This window comes from Danio rerio, chromosome 10 (genome assembly GCF_049306965.1).
Source record: "Danio rerio strain Tuebingen ecotype United States chromosome 10, GRCz12tu, whole genome shotgun sequence".
NCBI classification, from domain to species: Eukaryota; Metazoa; Chordata; class Actinopteri; order Cypriniformes; family Danionidae; genus Danio; species Danio rerio.
Genome location: NC_133185.1, coordinates 38,912,373 through 38,933,374, shown reverse-complemented (window position 1 = coordinate 38,933,374; position 21,002 = coordinate 38,912,373). Strand labels below are relative to the sequence as shown.

Here is a 21,002-nt window from a genome sequence, read left to right as displayed (position 1 = left end):
AACATGGGTTTTTGTAACACTCGTCAATGGCAGGGAAGCCTTTTCTCTCGTTAACTGCAGGGAAATAGTTAAGCGAACTAATTTATTCATTTGACACTCATCATAATACCAGCCATACATATAAAGCACAAATAATGTCCTTTAATTCAGTTATGTCCTGCTTCTGTCGTCCTTGAACCAATCTCCATTATTATAAGCTGCTTACTTTTCGGTCTGTTTGCTAGATGTTTGCTCCCACTTTCTTTTGGAGTCTGAAGCACGTCAAACGCACAAACCGCCCAATTGTGTCAAATGATGTCTTATCCTTTTTTGCATTAACTTCACATATTAATTACTCGTGTGCTTCATCTGTGTGTGTCCCCCAACCCCCCATCCCCATGTTAGGATAACTTATGATGATAACATTTAGGATAACGTTTTATGAGCATGTATGCATTTAAGTCATGTAAAGCAATTAATTCCAAACTGAAATAAATATATTTGATTATTTGGTTTAGCATTGAATGTTTTGGCAGGTAATTTGCTTTTTTTTGCCAAATTAGGAATAAAGAATAAAATTAGGAATTTTGCAGGATCGTAAAAATTGGGGAATTTGTTTTTTATTTTGCGTTGGGCTCAGTGATCACAAAATTACAAAAACACGGGAGTCTGATTAATGCCCACCCATCATGCCCATTTTTATAACACATGCTCTGTTGACATAGAAAAATAGCTATTTATGTGCATGGTGAAATTTATTTGGTAAATAAATAAATATTGGTTTCAAAGTTCTTGATTCTCTTTATTCGCAGGAATTACAATCCAAAACAGCCCGCGATAGGCGAAATCCGTGGAGTAGTCAACTTTATTTTTTTACAGTTATTATAGATGTTTTAAGGCTGTAAAACCCCTCACTACACCCTTTATACACTTTTCTCAGGAGACACGGAGGAGATTGATTGACAATGGTCTACAGCCAATCAGGACGTAGAACACAATGCGCTGTAAAAAATAAACATGTTGAATTGCACTAAAAAAAATTGTGAAACTGCGAGGCTGCAAAAACTGAACCACATTATAGCGAGCAGCGAGTTGTCTGACACGCCATCAAATATAAAAAAAATAGGCCTCTTACCAGTGGTTCTGCCATGATGATGCGTATTTTGCGTTCTGACAAGGTGGTGAAGTTTGCGAACAGGCTTTTGAGGACATACTCGCCCGGTTTGCTCTCTGGGTCCACAGTGACCGGCATGGTGGCAACAGGACCTTTCCTCTCGCCCAGAGCACTGCTCACTTGGGGCAGCGGGCGTTTTCCTATGGGGGATGCTGGGAACAAATAAAAAAGTACAACACAGGATTAGTTTATGATGGACTATGGCTGCACAACAAATAGATTCAGCATTACTATCGTAATATGCGCACACGCAAAAGTCACATTATAGGATGCGCAATGTTGAATCAGGATTACAGCTGACCAAGAGCTACAGTTCAGAACTCGAAATGAGATTTGACTTTAACTTTGATAAAGATCATCTTTATTGATGCATTTATACAATGATTATGCGGTGTTACAGTATTTTACATTTGATAACTCAATTTCTGTATCTGAATACTGTTTATTATAAAGCACAGTTATTTTTTTTCTTTGCTCTATTGTAATTATCTACGCTTGATTATTAATTTGAAGCATGATTCTCTCCACAACAGAATCAAGCTTAATTAACTAATTATATCCAAAAAGAGGTGCTGTATTCAAGCCATCTGGTGAAATCATATAGCTATCTCAATTCATGAATATATTGCAGAAAAAGAAATTATATCAGACATCCAGCCCAATTATAGACTTCAATTCTTGTGCTTATCGTTCTAGATATGACTGGATCAGCAGTGCTCAAGCTCTGACATGTCGTGTGGTGCTGGTGATAAATCCAGCTTGTGTAATTTTCTAAACCCACAAAGATATAAATAGTCTGGTCAATGCAAGTCAGGTTATCAAATAAAATATATACAAAGAAAAATCAGAGATATAAACCGAAACCGCTGCTATCAATGTTCGAGTTGCGGCCTAGAGTTGAATCTATGCCTTGAGAGTACAGTCAGCCAGGACTGGAGCAGCTGGTGTTTTCATTTTTGGCATGACCATGTCATCATTCCCAAAGGGGAAAGGGGGGTCAGCCGGCTGGCCGGGGCCGGGGGAGCCCACGTCATGTGGCTGCAGGGGCTTCAAGCATGTGCTTCACTTAGAATAGACCCCTGCAACCTCACAAGTCACAAGTTGAAAAACGAACTGAAAAAATAATCTCCCTAACAGCAGCAACATGGGTTTGAAAAGACGTGCAATAACTCAAAATGAAGCAATTATCTTAAAATGAGGATTGCATAAGCAGCAATCCCCAGTTCAGAATTAAGGTGTCCCAAAGAAGTCCTTCACGAACATGCTTTTGCTCATTTAAAAGTAAAGCAAACCCTGTTAAAGTCGAAACACTAATGCATTACTACTGTAATAACAGCAAACAAGCAGCATCTACAGTACGTACACTGTCCTCCCACATACTTAGAACCAGGCTTTTTCCTTAAATCTGAAATGTGAGCTAGTCTTTTCTGAAGAATAAGAAATGATATTTGTCGATGCAAAAGTCATTAACCAAAAAAGTGTTACAGTCTTGTGGACATTTATTATTAAGTGTTGCTTCTGTATTATTATATGCAGTTGCGTTCAGAGATTCAAAATGAGATCCAACCAAAAAAAACGCACTGTGTGTAAAGCTGATATTTTGCAGTGTGAAATTTCTGTGGCAGACCTCGGACTTTAAACTTCACACCATGTTAATGAGAGTTCATGACCTGACAGCAGGGTTTAACTGCTCAGGTCAAGGGTAGAACAATGGAATGACAGGTTACTTCTGTGTGCTAAATGACATGAGATTTAGCTAGACACCTAAATATGAAGCAGCTGCTGGATGCCAAACAACTCTCTCAAAGCAAAAGTCGGTCACCGATTTATTCATGTTTGATATGAAATCACTACATGCTGTATGGATGGCTTGACAGTCATCTGCAGACAACATTAACGTCAACGTTATTTATGGACAAACAGTGGACGTCAATTGACACCCCTAAAACTGAACCTGAGCGCTTCAAACTGTAAAGTATGAACCGCTGGAAAGCAATTGTGAAATACTTCACTCGCTTCATGAGCCTTGAACACACTATCAGGAATCCACAGAATGCAACCTCCTTACAGCAAGCGTAGCGAGCAACAAAACACCCACGCAGCCGTAGACCTTTCGCTCAGTGGCACCTACCAAGGCCCTTGATGAAGCTGATGACGCTGGCCCGACTCCACCGCACGGGAGAAAGCTCCATGGTGCGGCCGTGTCAGTTCCAGTAGTCCGAAACAAAACTAGCCCTCTACCAGCACCAGAGTTCCATAATTCCCATCTGTTTTCCCGCCCTGTCTTTGCGGACATGCACCATGCTGGGCAGCCCTATCAAACTTTAGGTTAGCAGGACTTTGCTCTTAAGTTATGGGAGTAGTTCAAGAAACACAGCCGTCCAGTGTAGCTCCTCATGGACTTTTGACAGAAGCAAGCCCTAACTGAGAGAAGGTCAAGCTGGAACTCTAGCAAAGCAGAGAGAGAGAGAGAGAGAGAGAGAGAGAGAGAGAGAGAGAGAAAGAGAGAGTGTGTGTGAGAAAGAGAGCGAGAGAGAGAGAGAGAGTGTGAGAAAGAGAGCGAGAGAGAGTGGGAGGGACTCTGTGGTGCTATATTTAACCTCAGAACTGACACACTCTAACACATTAAATCCTTTTTCTGGGAGCACATGAAAATAATATGAAAAAGACTCTAGATTTTGCCTATTTTACCAAAATAAAATAAGATCATGCCTTGATTTTTAATTATTTAATTAGGACAGTAAAGTCTGACTATGCTTAGACAAAATTGTTGTCACTTAACAGAAATAATGTCCAATATAGCAGTGGTTCTAAACTAGTTTGGCCATGGGACCCACATTTGTACGTAGTCATCAAGCCGCGACCCAAATTTTTAGGAACTATAATATAATTTTAGGAATTATAATTCATTTGTATTTATTTGTTAACATGCACAAGTAGTGACAGATAAATCATAAGAAAATCACCAAGGCTTACAAATAAACAATATTTTATTGCTGTCATTTAACAAAATGCATCAAATTCTAGTAATATTACAGAGTAAAAACGTCAAATACTGTAAACAGTGGTTAAGGAAAAGTTCAGTTGTCGCACACTGATTAAAAAAAAAAAAATACTGATATAAGCAAAATAAGTAAAAAGATACATTTTTGATGTTTTTTTGACTACACACTCCGCGACCCACTGAAAATGTTCCCATGACCCACTTTTGGGTCACGACCCACCAGTTGAGAAACACTGCAGTATAGATTATAAAGTCATGCTGCAGTGGAAAAAGAATGAATATTGTGTATGACTCCCATGAGCTTGGAGGACTGCATCCATACATCTCTGCAATGACTCAAACAACTTATTAATAAAGTCTGGAATGGCAAAGAAAGCATTTTTGCAGGACTCCCAGAGTTCATCAAGTCTTTGTGTTCATTTTAAATGCCTCTTCCATCTTACCCCAGACATGCTCAATAATGTTCATGTCTGGTGACTGGGCTGCCCATAGAGCACCTTGATCTTGCTTTCAGGAACTTTGATGTGGAGGCTGAGGTATGATAAGGAGCGCTATCCTGCTGAAGAATTTGCCCTCTCCTGTGGTTTGTGATGAAACGGGCAGCACAAATGTCTTGATACCTCAGGTTGTTAATGTTGCCGTAAACTCAGCAGATCTCTGAGTTTCTGAGTTTAGCCCCTATATTGAATGTACCCCCAAACCCGTTCTCGTTGTTCTTCACCAAACTAGACTGATTGAATGAGAATCTTGGGTTCTTGTGAGTACCAATAGGTCTTCTGCAGTATTTGTGATGATTGTGATGCAGTTCAACAGATGATTCATCTGAAAAATCGACCTTCTGCCACTTTTCCAAATGATCAACTAGAAGTCGAGTTATTATTTTTTTGCTCTTACAACTGAGATTGACGACAAGACGTTTGTCAGGTAGTGTACTTAGCCTAATAATGGATATTATGGCACTTTAATACCCATTATGATGTCATAAAATTTACATGGGTACTTCAATATTATATAGGCATTATGGTCTCATAACTGATATTCCAATTATATTATATGTACAATTGGTATAAGCCTTCATAACAAGTATTGTGATGTCATAATTGCAAAATAATGCATATGATGATACAATTAATGGTATTGTGGTGCCATAATGAGTATTATGACATCATAAGCCACGTTATGGCATAATGATTGTTATTCTAGTATTCTACAGGAGTAAATTTAACTTCTATCTCAAAACTACAGCTAAATTTAGACACACAAAATAATTGTGAATCAGCAAGGTGAGCCATCTTCTGAATTATGTATATCATATCCGGTTCAAGTGATAGAAAGTACAGAATGATGCAGTGAACATAAGATAATAAGACCATTCAAGTGTGTGTTAAAAGGTTTCAGTAACGGCACTTTCATTTATCTCTCCCTATCTCTCCATTCCTCTACTTTTCTTTATTCTCCATTCACCAGTTCTTGATCATACACAAACAAATCCACAGCACATAATTCTGACATAATTAAAGATCTGATCTGACAGAACAGACTTGGCATCTGGAAAGCGTATAGCAAGCAATAGGGAATGAAACTGATGGTTTAAGGAGAGAGAGAGCACGCGGCAAAAAAGAGATCAGGGAAACTGGAAAGAGATTTGAGTGGATTTGCTTGAGTGAGTTAACAGACTGTTATCAGGCCACCTGTTCTCCTTCACAGGGATTGAGCAGCACCCATAAAACACAAGGGAGCAAATTAAGAGCTGCTGGACAGCAACATAACTCTTGTGTATAAGAGAAGCACATCTTTATCACCTTCAGCGGAAAGTCCAACCTCTGCTGACAATGCAAGTTTTAGATCCCTCTAACAGTCAATGAAATTGTAACAAGCTCCTTTATATACACACAAAGAAGTCATTTGTGTGATAAAAGAGTTAGTTTAAACTTGATGATGTGTTCTAGTCATATTTATTATTCATTCATTCATTCATTTTCTGGTCCACTTGGTCCCTTTATTAATCCAGGGTCGCCACAGCAGAATGAACCACCAACTTATCCAGCAGATTTTTACACAGCGGATGCCCTTCCAGCCACAAACCATCTCTAGGAAATTACATTTGTTATCTCAATTCAAAATAATCATTGCTTTTTGACTGTCAAATTTAATTCAATTTCTGATTTAATCTGAAACTTAAATTGAAATGAGGAAACCTTTACGTCAACATTTTAACCGCTAATCTATAAAATCAGTTTAATAAGATTTTTTTTTAAATCATTCAAAAGATAAATTATTTTAAAATAAATCTTTATCATCTTCAACGGAAAGTTTATCCTTTGCTGACAATGCAAGTTTTAGATCCCTCTAACTGAATTAAATTGTAACAAGCTCCTTTATGTATACACAGATAAGTAATTTTGTGAGATAAAAGAGTCGTTTTAAACTTGATGATGTGTTCTGGTCATATTTATTTTCTCAATTCAATATACTTCTTGCATTATGACAGATTTTATTCAATTCATGTTTTAATCTGAAACTTGAAATGAGGAAACCTTTATGTCAACATTTTAACAGCTAACCTATAAAATCAGTTTAATAGGAAAAACAAATCATTCAAAAGGTGAATTGATTTTAAAATAAATCTTTATCACCTTCAGCGGAAAGTTCCACCTCTGCTGACGATGCAAGTTTTAGATCTCCCTAACAGTCAAATCAATTCTAACAAGCTCCTTTACGTAAACGCAAAGTCATTTGTGAGATAAAAGAGTTGATGTTTTCTAGTCATATTTAGGATCTCAATTCAAAATAATCCTTGCATTATGACAGTCGAATTCTATTTACTTCATGATTTAATCTGAAACTTAAACTGGAATGGGGAAATGTTTATGTCTACATTTTAACAGCAGATCAATAAAATCAGTTTAATAATAAAAAAACAAATCAAACTAATCAGTCAAAAGATGAATTGATTTTAAAATAAATCTTTATCATCTTTCGCAAAAAGTCCAACCTCTGCTGACAATGCAAGTTTTAGATCCCTCTAACAGTCAATTTAATTGTAACAAGCTTCTTTATACATACAAATAAGTCATTTGTGAGATTAAAGAGTTTGTTTTAAACTTAATGATGTGTTCTAGTCATATTTATAATCTCAATTCAAAATATTCATTGGATTATGACAAGTTCTATTCAATTTATGGTTTGATTTGAAACCTTTATGTCAAAGTTTTAACAACTACTCGATATAAAATCAATTTAACACAAAAAAAGAATCAAACAAATCATTCAAAAGATGAACTAATTTTAAAATAAGATGAACTCGTGTACTGTACAAGACGTTCTCTCTCTGTCTCCCCAACTTGAAATAGCAACACTTAAACAAAACACACTCCATATTCCACTCAGCCTTTGCAATTAGAACGAATTATTACTAACGATGCCATCTTACATCATCACAGATATCTGATGTCACTGTGATCACAGTCATCGTCACAAATATCATCAGAGAGTCAGAGAATAACCTTGACGTGGTGCGCGCTCGCATGCAGTGATGTTTGTCTTGTATTGACAGTGCATGTGATGAAAACAACAGCGCAAATCCTCCCGATCACATCACGAGCCCGTTTGGTCTGCAGTCATTATATAACGCGACCTCTCCAGCCAAACACTAATGAACCGGACAAATGCATCATCAATGTATATGCCAATAATCCCAACAGCAGGACGTAAACATCCAAGAGAGTCTCCAGATGTAGCTGACATGATATAAACAGGATTTAGATCTCGTTGTTATGATGTCAAAGCATCCTCAGCAGAACATACAGTAAACAACTCTGTCCTACACAAGGGTCAGCACGCAAATGTAGCCGCATCTCACATGGATGTAGAACATTGCGTGTGTCTGTAGAGTTGATACTTACGGCTGCCCCAGGATTTCAGCAAAGACTTGATGCTGATCTCGAAAAAGCCTGAATCCTGCTGGCTGGCCATGGTTGGGGACCAGCGCTGACAGTCCAGGCAGAGAGAGAGATGGAGGAGTGAGAGGCCGCTTTATAGCGCCATACGCTGCAGCACTGCCTTCCCCTACGTGTCCTGTGTCAGCTCTGAGCACCAACTGTTCTCTCCTCTACATCTCTCTCCTGCCCCCTCCTTCCCTTAGTGCTCTCTCATCAGCCGCTCTCTCTCTCTTGCTCAGGCACGCTCTGCATTAAGAGGATTGGCTCCCAGAGAGCGAATGAAAGAGAGAGAGAGGAGAGCTGCTGTTTGTGTTGTCCAGTCTCCCTGAGAAGGACATTAAGGAAAAGAGAGGGGGAGGGGTTTGTTTGTTTGTTTGTTTACTGCAGTGCTGCTCTGGTAGGACTGGTACAAGACTGCACCTCAGTGTTCCCGATTCACTAAAATGCAAATATGTTTTCAGGATGACACTGCAGAGATCTCAAGATGATTCCCTGACACTCAGCAAATCTGCTTGCAATATTTGAGATTACCTTAACAGCAACAACAACGCATACCTCAATTTCAGCTTGTATAGCGCTTTTGGGGATGGTCTTTAAGTATTGTATTAGAGTTGGGCATTTTTCTAAATTTAATGGAGCACTCACTTACAGGTCACATAGAGTCAACAGTATTAACAGTTAACAAAGAGCTTGAAAATAGCAACTTTTCACTTTCTGTTGGTCTTAGTACACTATAGAACTGCAGAAGAGTCAAGCTTTACATAGAAAAATGATCTATTTTAGAAATTTTTGAGCAAGATGCTAATGGTTTAATCCAATTCAATGATTTATGCAAAGCTAAACTAAGATAAAAGTGCTTCTGCTAGACCTGGAGATAAATGTATTAAAAATGGTAGTGGTGGGCCGCTATCTGCTAAAAAAAAAATCCGCCGTTGATCTATTTACAAAGTTGGTTTGAGAGCTAGGTCTATTCTACGCAAGCTTTGAAGACTTTCACCCTGATATTTTAGTGTGGATGTATACCTGGCCATCGAGCCGTCTATCGATGCCTGACTTTAACTGCAGTTCGGCGGTTAACTTTCACTCATGAACATTTTATTCATCCCCCGTGACAATCTGGGGTATTAGAGGCAAATAAGTAGTAAGAACTGGTAAGAGTGTCACAAAATTTAAACGCACACCAAATGGAAAGAAAACATTGAATTTTGCAATGTGTGTGTGTGTGTAGCCCTTTACTGACAGCTGCGTGTGTGGATCTTGTCGGAAAATATGGTAAAAAGTCCTACATGTCAGTAATAGTTTATATAATGCCACTAATATCTGCATACTCCACATGTCTTAATTGCATTTCTGTTTAGTTCAGTTATGACTTAAGTCGTATTGAGGTAATCAAAAATCACTGTTTGGAGCTTATGTAGGTCTACAAAACAGTTTAAGATTCATGTTTAACTGACTAAACAGTTAGTAAACACAAGTACATCTTATTGAACATCATTTACTTTCATCACCAATTATCATATTGGAACAGTTTCTTAAGCAGTTTGTGATGCATTTTGGAAACAGGAGAGGAGTCTCTGGTCTAATGTGCCACCTGGCTTGAGAAACTCGTTCTCAAAGACTTATTATTTGGGTGGCACACATATTCTGAATGCCTTTGGCAGAATTCAAATGAGCCATTTTAATCTAGACTAATTTAGAGATTAATCTAGATTTTAAAAAAAATCTATGCCCACCTATAAAAAATGGTAAAAGTCTTTGTCTGAACGAAGACAAAACAGTGTATTGTGCTTGGCAATTCTAACCAAGTTACCCTCAAATTATCTTCCCCACATTTTAGCCATGTAGTTTAAAATTTGGGTGTGAACTTGAACAGTAGTTTAAATTTTGATAAACAGGTAAATTCAGTGTTCAAGGCTAGCTTTTTTCAGCTCGCCTTCTTGCCATTTATGAGCCAGCATGACCTAGAAAAAGCCATTCATGCTTTTATCAGTTCTCGTCTGGACTATTGCAATGCACTCTATGTTGGAATTAACCAAACCCTACTCCATCGGTTACAACTAGTGCAAAATGCTCGTGAGCTGACGAATAGTTGCAAACATGAGCACATTACACCTGTTTTTTACTCTCTTCACCGGCTCCCTGTTAAATTCAGAATTTATTTTTAACTACTTTTGTTTGTTTTTAATGCAGTTAATGGTCTTGCACCTTCATATTTATGTGAGATTTTAAAGGTTCATAAACTGAACAGGGCCCTACGATCAGCAGGTCAGTTGTTGCAGGAGGTCCCCAGACCCAGGTACAAACAATGGGGTGATCGTTCATTTTCAGTGGTAGCTCCGAAACTGTGTAAAATGATTTTCTAAAAAAGTGAAGTGTTCCTTAAATAACAATTAATTGAACATTTTTGGAAGTGAAGTTTTTTGTGAAGTGAACTATGGAGTGTTTTTCGTGACATATAGGCTAAAACAAAACTAAAATAAAACTATAATTAAAAATATAAGCAGATTTTTAATAAGACAGGCTGTTGACACTGTGTTTCTATATGAAAATGTAATAACAATAACTTCTCTAATATACAATGATACGAACTGTTAAAGCGAATAAACAGGTTAAACGGGATGGTTCACCCAGAAATGAAAATGTACATTTAATCTACTCATCCATGAGTATTTTTTAGGTTGAATAATAAAGAAGATTTTTACCTGAACCCGTGGTGTTTTTTTTCCAATTTGTATAATGTAAGTCAATGGACACCAGTTTTTGAGATTAAAAAAAAAAACACATACAAACAAGCCCAAATCAATCCCTGATGATACACTGAGCTCTTAAGACATACCAAGCCATCAGCAAAAAACCCCAACGGTGTTGCTACATTGGCTGCTGCTGCATGAACAAACCAAATGGGTGGCAGAACAAGAAACGAGAGCTTGTCGATGTTTTAAAACATAAACTAGCACTTACTTTACTTGTGCATATGCTGAAAACTGCTTGACCAGGCTGTGGATTGAAGCGTATACCCTCTAAAATAAAAAGTTTCGCGTTATAACACCTCAGCGATCAGTAGCCATTGGTGTTAATTTTAACTTGTTTGCATGTGTTTGTTTTTAATCTCAATAATCTGTGACCCTTGACTTGCTTTCTTCGAATCATTAAAGATCTTCAATAGTTGAGTAAATTCACTGTAAACTTTATTTTTGGGTGAACTATCCCTTTACCTTGTTAGCAAACTCTGTTTTATTATCTGGATTGTCCAATTTTGGCTTTGAATTTTGCATTGAAGAAATCAGAGCCCTAAAACCCTGTGTGAAAAACACCTGAAAAAGTGGGCGTGTACAAATGCAATCTGCAAATTATATGGTTGTGGTTTGATATTGATGGAATAACATAGAAATTAGAAAAATAACGTATAAAATATGTAGAAATATAGTAGTGTTCTGCAAGAAATATTTATTAAAATGTCTCATAAAACTTAGAAATGCCTGTGATATTTTAGTGCTTTAATATTACATGCACAATTTCATTTCATAAAAACTGGTGGAGGCAAAAGGCAACACTAACAGATCACTAACAGATCATGTGTGCTTCATTCATTCATTCATTCATTCTGTCGCAGATGGTGACAAATGAGTGTGTGGAAATGAGATTGCATCTTCACACCATCTGCTGGTAGATACTTATCACTGCAGACTAACATTGGAAGATCATACAAGGTACGCACACGCACGCACACACGCACTCACACAAACACATACACACTTCTAAAGCAAAAAAGTGGTTAAGTACTACAATGCTGAATCTGATCAATAAGGAAGCTGCAAGTTCACGCCATGACATCATGTTTTCTTCATTCTCATGATAGTGATGTGAGCATTAGGTAATGGCCCTTTGACAAACATAAAATAATAACAATCTTCGTCCACATGATACCCTTTGGCTTTTCATGTTTAAAAAAAAGAAAAAAAAAGACAAAGAAAAGAAGGAAGAGACGAGCACTGAATCATCTAAACCTGTAGGGCTTGTCTAAACTTTCATCTACTGTAGGAACAGAAAATGTATGGCTAGAGATTGCTAGGATATAGTAGTCTCAGTGTATACTACCAGTATAAGAACGTGGAGCAAAGAATTTATAAGGGATGTGTATTTTTTTCTTTTTCAAAAAAAACAAAACAAAAAAACATTTTATAAAATTTAAAGAATCACATATAATTTTAAATATAGTTTCTTATTAAAAAAATTGAACTTTTAGCTTTCAAGGCAGCATGTTTTCATTACAAAAGTTATTCAGATATGTAGCTAGTTCTACCAGGAAGACTAAAGGCTGATTTATACTTCTGCGTCAAACTCTTGCGTATCCTACGGCGCTGATGCATAGCCCTACACCGTGGCCGTCGGCGTTGCTGACGTGCACCTCTCAAAAAATTTAACTACTTGTCGCAATGACATGAAGCGTAAGCTCTGTGATTGGTCGGCTTGGTAGCGCTGACGAGTCTGGGTGGGACCGAGAGCCACGGGAATGGTGGGAGCCAGATGGAGCGATTGTTTACAAGTGTGGAGTCCCATGAAGGAGCTCCGGATGGAAAGTTTTGTTCTGTGTTTACCTCATGGTTAAAGTTGTTGCACGTCTGCCGGTTACTGCCTCAAAATGAGCGAGTTTGAGCCACTAGTACATCCTGGAAGTGTTCAGGAAAAGCAAAAAAGCAGCGAAGAAACTCGACAGAGGAACATTTACACCTCACTGCCAACTAGCGTTTCGGAAGTGTTAATGCAGACCAACAGAGACAGCGCGCAGAAGTATAAATGCACAGCTACGGGCGTTGCATGCACCCTGGGTTACGCCGGTCACTTGACGCAGAAGTATAAACCAGGCTTAATGTCACCACACACCAGCTGATTGGTGATGAAGCCAATTATGATATGGGGATGGTTAGGAGGCCATGATGGATGGAGGCCAGTGGGCAAATTTGGCCAGGATGCCGGGGTTAAACCCCTACTCTTTTACGAAGGACATCCTGGGATTTTTAACGACCATAGAGAGTCGGGACCTCTGTTTAACATCTCATCCGAAAGATGGAGAATAGAAACAAATATTGCTCCCATTCCTGCCCCCATTAAAAAAGGAACAAAATTTACACACACACAATCAAACACACACACAAAATAACAATAAAAAATGAAGAAGTACAATGTCAATTATGAATAAAAATACATGGTTTTCTATTTTAATGTTTTAAAAACATTAATTATTCCTGTGATGATCAAGCACAAGCTTTAAGCAACCATTACTCACTTCAGTCAGTGTCACAAAATCATTTTAAAATCAACTTTTTTTATCATTATTATAAAAAATATCTCCTTAATATTGTTGTACAATCTGTGACACATAAATAGGCATTATTAGCAAAACAAAGACCAAAAGTATTTAACTCCTGTCCGCTTAAGCATTGTATAATTCAATAAAAGAATAGCGACCTCAAATAGTTTAAACAGGAGTGCTTGTAGTGGCATTCAACAACAGCATCTTATTTATTTAGCAAACCCTGAGAAAGGAACAAACAAAGCAGTGTGTTGCGTTAATGGCCGATATATATCAGTAAAGGAATGTGATGCTAATCTCTCAGATGTTCACTCACAGCGGACAGAACTTAAGCATTGTGAAAGGGAAAAAAGTAAATAGTTTCCATGCAAAAGCAGTTGGAATTAATTTTTGTTAACAGCGGTTGGCGAGTTACCAAACACGTTCTCTATCCTCTTTAAGTTTCCAGAAATTCTTGTTCTTTTTTGTGTTTGTTTTCTCTTGTCCTGCCAGTCAAGACAAAAACTATTACCCAATAAAAAAGTTTTCCCTACCAAACAAACAGCATATTCACACTAACCGAAGCATTTTATCTCTGAATGGAGTGATGCGACAACTTGATTGACAGAGCATGTCATTTGTGCAGTGTATCGGAGCTCTGAGTGAAAGGATTTTAAGGAAGATCAGTCAAATTCTGTCTGATCTGCATAAATCTGAACTGATCTTTATTATGAGAGATGTGTCACATACTGATGTAATATTACTCCAACCAACTTATCCAGCATATGTTTTACGCAGCGTATGCCCTTCCAGCTGCAACCAAGTACTGGGAAACACCCATACACTCTCATTCACACTTACACTACAGACAATTTAGCTTACCCAATTCACCCATAGCGCATGTCTTTGGTCTTGTGGGGGGAAAAGGGGAGCAAACATGGGGAGAACATGCAATCTCCTCAAAGAAATGCAGCCAGGGCTCGAACCAGCGACCTTCTTGCTGTGAGGCGACATCGCTACCCACTGTGCCACCGCCACGCCCTTACGCTACTCATTGGTAATACAAATGAGGGAGATCAAAGTAAAATGTTAATTTTAAATAAAAAATTTATAAATTCAGCACAACAAAGAGATATTTAAAGAATGTTTGACACGACATTTTGGAATATCGCATACAAAAACCTGGATGTAAACTCCAAGATGTGCATACATTTTAATAATGCACATAAATAGATATGCACACAACTTTTATCCAATAAGACAAAATGGACATAAACATTGATGGAAATGAAAGCTTTAGCGATAGTTCTACTAGGAAGACTGAGATGTCACGTCATTCATAATAATTATCTCGTCAGCCTATAACAACCAAGCAAGCCATGTATATAAGCCCATCTAAACAATCTGTTTTGCTGTACTCAGGTGATGTTGCGGAGGCTTCCCTCCATCCTCCCTATCACCACCACCACCAGGTCGGCCTCGTCTCCACTCAAGGGGTTGGCTTCGCCCTGCCTTCATCTTCAGACAGGATCTGCCAGCTTATCCAGAGTTCTGCACTATAGACAGGGCTTACGCCAAAGGACTCTATGAAAGGATCGTAATGAACTCGCATTTATGCAAACAATTCACAATAAAAGTTCAAACGTTTATCTGCCTCCTAAAGTCTTTCCGGTAGAAATGAATTTACTGAATAAATTCTAGCATGTGCATCAAAACAATATAAAAAATCAACTAAGAATTCTAAATCTAACACCTTCAAAAGCAAGAAGACATGACTGCGCACAATGTGTTTTGTCTGCGTGTACTAACACGCAAGTTATTATATACTAAAACAGGCCTTCTCCTAATGTGGCAACTTCTATTTTCTGTGTAAATTCCAGCATGGCGATTGGCTGTCTGTACCGGTCGGTACAAATTGACATCATTGAGTTTTTATCATGTGTGTGTTAATTAAATCAAAAGAAAGACTTGGTTTGTACCAATTAGCGCGCTCTATTGTGAATGAGATGCAACTTCATTAACATGCATGATATAGCTTTGAAGACGTCTATTACAGTATCTGTTACAACCAAGGTTTTGTTTCCATTTTCTCACAATGAGAGCACAGCTAGCGTGTGGATTAAAGTGGTCTGCTAACACGTGACAAAATATGTTCGTAAGGTAACTTTTTTACCCAAGAGCTTTTTGAATATGGTGAAATCCGGAATTTAAAAAAAAAGATGCCGTTCTAGTTTGGGTTGATTGCCCTGTCTCTACAGATTTAATAAGTGTGCGATTAATGTTCTTTGTTAAGGTTTATTCAGATGGCAAAGTCAGTTAGTATCGTCAGCAGTACTCTTTCAGTATTTAAAGTCATATCTTAGTCAAAAATCAATTTAGTTAAGGTTACAGTGATATCACTTCAATATTAAAGATTGAAAATGCTCCACTTCCACACAGCTCTTAGATTCGCTGTAAATGCTGCTCTCCGAATCACTGTCTATCTTCCCACACATCTGTGTTTGTGTTGCTGGTGTGAAAATCAGCATGTGCATGTAATGAAACTCCCCTTTTCATGCAAACCCTTCCTTCTTTAGTCACTCAAAACTCCCACCTAAACAAAGCTGGACTTTCATGATTTCTTTCAAACTAGAGGTGTGAAAACCCCCTGCTGAGACAGGGGGGTTTCATGGCCCTTTAAATTTGAATATTGTGTAAATTACCCATTTCGTATTAGATTGGCTTCAGCGTCAATGCTTGACAGAGGGCATGTCTGAAGTTGGAGCTGACGCGATCATCATAGCAGCGTCAGCCAATGAAATTAGTCAGCAATCAGCTACTGTCTGAGCTGGCATATTTGCATACAGCAATCTAATTGGTTGATGCTTCTATTGGCGATTGAAAAGTTGAGAAAGTCCCAACTTCTGTAGCGAGCAACACCACTGAAGAAGCGCTGACGAATCCACAAAGTGAATGGGAAGCGTTGACGCTGACTTCCTGTGTAAATGAGGCGTAAGGGCTTAAAAACCATCACCAGTGTTGACATTTATAAAACGAATTAAAAAGTAAATACAATTAATTCACTTTACACCAAAACAGACTTCTCTTAGGGACGCTTTCTTTTGTTAATAGTAATTTGATTGTATATTGCACTGTAATGGAGTATCTTTGTGTTAGTCTATTAATTGTGTATCTTTATTTGAAAATTACAGGATAAAAAGCTCAGAATCAACACGATTTTAAGTTTTTTTGGGGGACAGTTTAATTGTTTTATATTCAATACACTTAAATGTACAAACACTTGCAAACACAGGCAACTTAAAGGATTTGTTTTGGGACAACATGAAGAAATTGTGTTGAACCCAGCATTTGTTACAGTGTACTTTCCAAAAAAGAAAAGAAAAAAAAGTCGTAAACGAGCTGTTTATGGTGGCTTGAAAAGGGGAGTGTCTGGGTCTCTTAAGGGTTTTAGTGCTACTGTGAAGTCCTCTCTGCTGACACTGAGCTCTCCCAGCTGCCCCGGGCACATCTCCACAGCAGCTGGGGTCACACCCACCACTTCCACCACACACAAATGCTCTCATGCTTTCATCTGCCGAGCTGCTTCAAGGAAATCACTTACAAGTACAGCTTAATGCCTGTTCTCACCAAGAGAATTAACTACTGGATAAACATAAGAGTGGACATGTTGTTATGTTTTTAGCTCTTCTTGTTACAAAAAGGCCTTTGCTGCTTAACAATAGAAATAAACAATCAGAAAATACACTATTTAAAGTGATAAAAAAAGAAAAGCACAATCAATAATTTAAGATCCCATTGAGTTTTTTTAGATGTTAGTATCAGTATTGTTTGATTTTTAGATGTCTATAAGCTATTGTGCTCCAAAACAGTGACAAAATTTGTGTTTAGAAAATATAAAACTGAAATAAACATATAAAGCTTGTAGTTTGTCACTTCTGCCTAAATGGGTTGAATTTTTTTCACATCACCAGTGTCTCATCAAATCATAACCAATCAAATGCTCTCTAGTATCTGACATGCCCCGCCCCCTTCAAGACGCTTCTGAATTGCTTTTCATTTGATGTGCTTAAGCTAATCCACTCGCACTGGCAGAGCGATGATAAAACAAAACACTATTGGCTGTTTTTAAAAGAGGGGAGGAGCTATACTATGTCCCACCCTCTCTTCGTGTTTCGGTTGAGATTAGCTCCATCCCAAAGGGCACTTATGCCCTTACGCACTCAACAGCATAGTATATGTATGTAATGTCATCCTAAATAAAACACTAATGTTTTTTTACTAAGTGGAAATTAAAACCATTTCCTAGAAGACGTTTGACGGTTGCCAAATAAGCAAAATAAATTAACCAAAGTACCAAATAATATCTGCCATATGTATAACCGCATTCACAATGTGTGCTCGAAAGCTCTGCCCCTTCTGCTATGTGAACAAAGCAGCGGCCTTTGAGTGTGTGAAGTGTCCATCATTACACACTTCATTTCACACTTATTATTTTTAGAGCTTTCAGTGTGAACGCACAACTTAAACTATTTATACTACAATATGGAGTAGAATAGTGCATAAGTATGTGATTTGGGATGCACATTATGTTAAACATTAAATAAAATGGCATATTTCAAAGTACTTCAAATGACCTTTAATCATGCACTCAACTTCTTATTTTAGAATTTTTTATTTAATTATACAATTAAAGTAAAAATGGGGTCCACAACAACACAGGATTTAGTTAAAACTTTAAATCAGTCTTTAATTCAAGTGCAATACAAGTACATGTCTGAGATTATGGTTCTGCTTTTGATATTAATTATATGCATTTTTGCATTACTTAATACACAAACTTTAGCCTCTCCATCTTAATCTCTCAGCAGCACCAACACTACAGTAGAGGGAAAGCAGATTTGATCTGAGTGGTGCACATGGATAGTAAGTTTTTTTTTTTACTTAAACACACTGAACTGAAACAGTGTCATGTAAATGATGTTAAATGCTAAACAAAAACAAAATGTCTGTTAAATAAGAATAAGAAGTCATTAGGAAATTATTTAGTTGCTGAAGGCCATAAAAGATTAATAGAAATAGTGTTACTTTGGGGCAGAAGGAAACTTTAATTCATAGAGAGATTCCCATATTCAGCTCTTCTTTTTAAAGCCCAGAAAGCGCTGTGATAAACAGTGTCAGCTTTGTACATGAGTTTGGACTTTTGTCTTTCTTTACATTGTCCTACTTTTTCCATGTGGGAAGTACAGTGGGGTGGAATCAGTGGAATATGGTATGAAAATCAAATTAATTTTATAAAAATCTTCTTAAAAGTCTCCACATGCTGTGGAGAAAAGGTGTTTCAATCTAGCTACTGCAAGTATATTTCATAGTGTGTGTACAATATATATTATTACAAAATTAATAATGTTTTGTTTGGCACCATTGATACTGTCATAATATTATGATACAAATACAGATTAAAAAGCTCTGGTCATGTGAATGTTTGCACTAACTATACTGCACATTTTATTAACTTAATAATAACTTAATAATAACTTTCTGTTTCTGCTGGCCAGTGTGAAAGAAATTTTTTTAAGCTCGAAACTGGATCAAAAATTGAAGAAGAAGCTGGCTAGGCATGTCCACAACTGAGGACTTGATTCAGATCAGTTTTGACAGGCCTTCATTAGAGCAATTTGATCCCAGTCCTGCTGTGGACCGCTAACTAAACCATAGTTATTAGTTAGTTAGTTTAGCCATACAGCTAAAAATATAAATAATTATTAAATACTAATTAAGCTGTTATAAAGCATTTAGTACTTATTGTATTCAAATGAATGAAACTGCTTTGCTTCTAAAAATCTCCTCATGTACATTAATACATTTAAGGGAAATACATATCCCTAATACATTCATTAGGCAAAAACAATATTTATTTTATCACTGCGCTCTTAAAATTCTTTAATGTGCTTCTAAATTTTTCAACTTAGGAGTGCATGTGCTCCTTCTGAAAAAAGTAAGCGTCAAGCCCTGTTAACTCCTTCTTTATAATCCAAATGTCGTCTATTCCATGCCACTGCACACATAATACATTAAATTCCGGTTTTATCCTATGAATCGACAATTTCATCTGTGTTTCCCACATTGATGTTCATGAAATAGGCGGCACGGTGGCTCAGTCGTTAGCACTGTCAATTCACAGGTTGTTCGAGTCTCGAGTTGGGCCAGTTGATATTTCTGTGTGAAGTTTGCATGTTCTCCCCACGTCTGCATGGGTTTCCTCTGGGTGCTCCGGTTTCACCCACAGTCCAAAAAAAACATACGGTAAAGTGAATTGGGTAAACAAAATTGGCCATAATTTATAAGTGTGTGTGTGAATGTGAGAGTGTATGAGTGTTTCTCAGTAGTAGATTGCAGCTGGAAGGGCATTTGTTGCATAGAACATACTTAAGAATAGTTGGTGGTACATTCTGTTGGGATGACCCCTGATAAGTAAGGGACTAAGTCGAAGGAAAATTAATTAATAAATGTTCCTGAAATGGACAACTATTCAACTGAATTGATATTTAAATGTGAAAAGGAGGTAAAATATGTGTGCCACTGAACACCAATGCATAACCATAAATGCAGGTACAATGTAAAAGCAACACAGCTGCATTAAATAGCTTGCGTTATTAATGAAGTAAAATTAAATGCTGATTCAGGGGTTTGATTTGCCGCATTACTCATGTCATTCGCTGATGGCATTCCCAGCAAACTGCTCACGATTTTATTCTCCTCTACGAGAGCTCTACAGCAGTCATGCTTGGATAATCTTTACAAGAAAGCCACAGAATTCCTAGCATTTGGAGCGTCAGGCGGCCTCTGCCAGCTGTTAGACTCTGGCACATGGATCACTGACTCATAACTACCCGGCGAATGGGATCCTGTTTCCACGATACTAGTCAGATGTCAGTGCTGGCAAACAAATGTCAATGGCTTCCAAAAGGCATGATCCAATTGGGCAGTTTCCAATGGAAGTCAATGATGGGTCAAGATGCTAAAATTAAAAAGACCCTCTTAAACAGGGGTCACCAACATGGTGCCCGCGGGCACCAGGTAGCCCACGAGGATCACATGAGTTGCCCGTGGACCTGTTATAAAATTAGCTTACCATAGCACCACATACCAGTAAACTGCATCTAATATTTTTTGTAGCTATTCTATTTAAAACACACTTGCATTGGTTGATATTTATCTGTTTCCAATCATTGCTGACAACTATTGTGAGAAATCATTAACATGATCAGTGTCTTCACATAGATGAATATCATTAATTATTAATACATATAATTTAAAGTAAATTGAGCAAATTTGTTATTAGGAAGTGTGTATCAAACTGGTAGCCCTTCACATTAAACGATACCCAAGAAATAGCTCTCAGTTTCCAAAAGGTTGGTGACCCCTGCTCTTAAATGTTACATGTGAACTTATTTTTGAGCAACATTAGGGTGAGGAATTGAAATTCACATTCACTATTACAAATGTGGCTATTCTTGAAGTCTGACTGGCCAACAAAAGTCAATGGCTTCCAAAAGGCATGATCCAATTGGGCATTTTCCAATGGAAGTCAATGATGGGTCAAGATGCTAC

The 21,002-nt window shown here is 37.6% G+C and overlaps 1 protein-coding gene across 9 annotated transcripts in view; it reads right to left on the bottom strand.

Moving 5' to 3' along the window:
• fryb (furry homolog b (Drosophila)) overlaps positions 1–21,002 on the bottom strand; it is a 117,431-nt gene that overhangs the window by 82,735 nt on the left and 13,694 nt on the right. For 5 of the 9 annotated variants that reach the window (XM_073915006.1, XM_073915000.1, XM_073915002.1 and 2 more), the window contains one exon: positions 1,115–1,305. In XM_073915006.1, the coding sequence (XP_073771107.1) occupies positions 1,115–1,231 (117 nt within the window). In that variant the 5' untranslated portion in view covers positions 1,232–1,305. Of the gene's footprint in view, positions 1–1,114; positions 1,306–3,284; positions 3,580–8,062; positions 8,248–21,002 lie in introns of those variants that run through there. The other 4 variants (XM_073915003.1, XM_073915004.1, XM_073915005.1 and 1 more) reach the window with 2 other exon arrangements.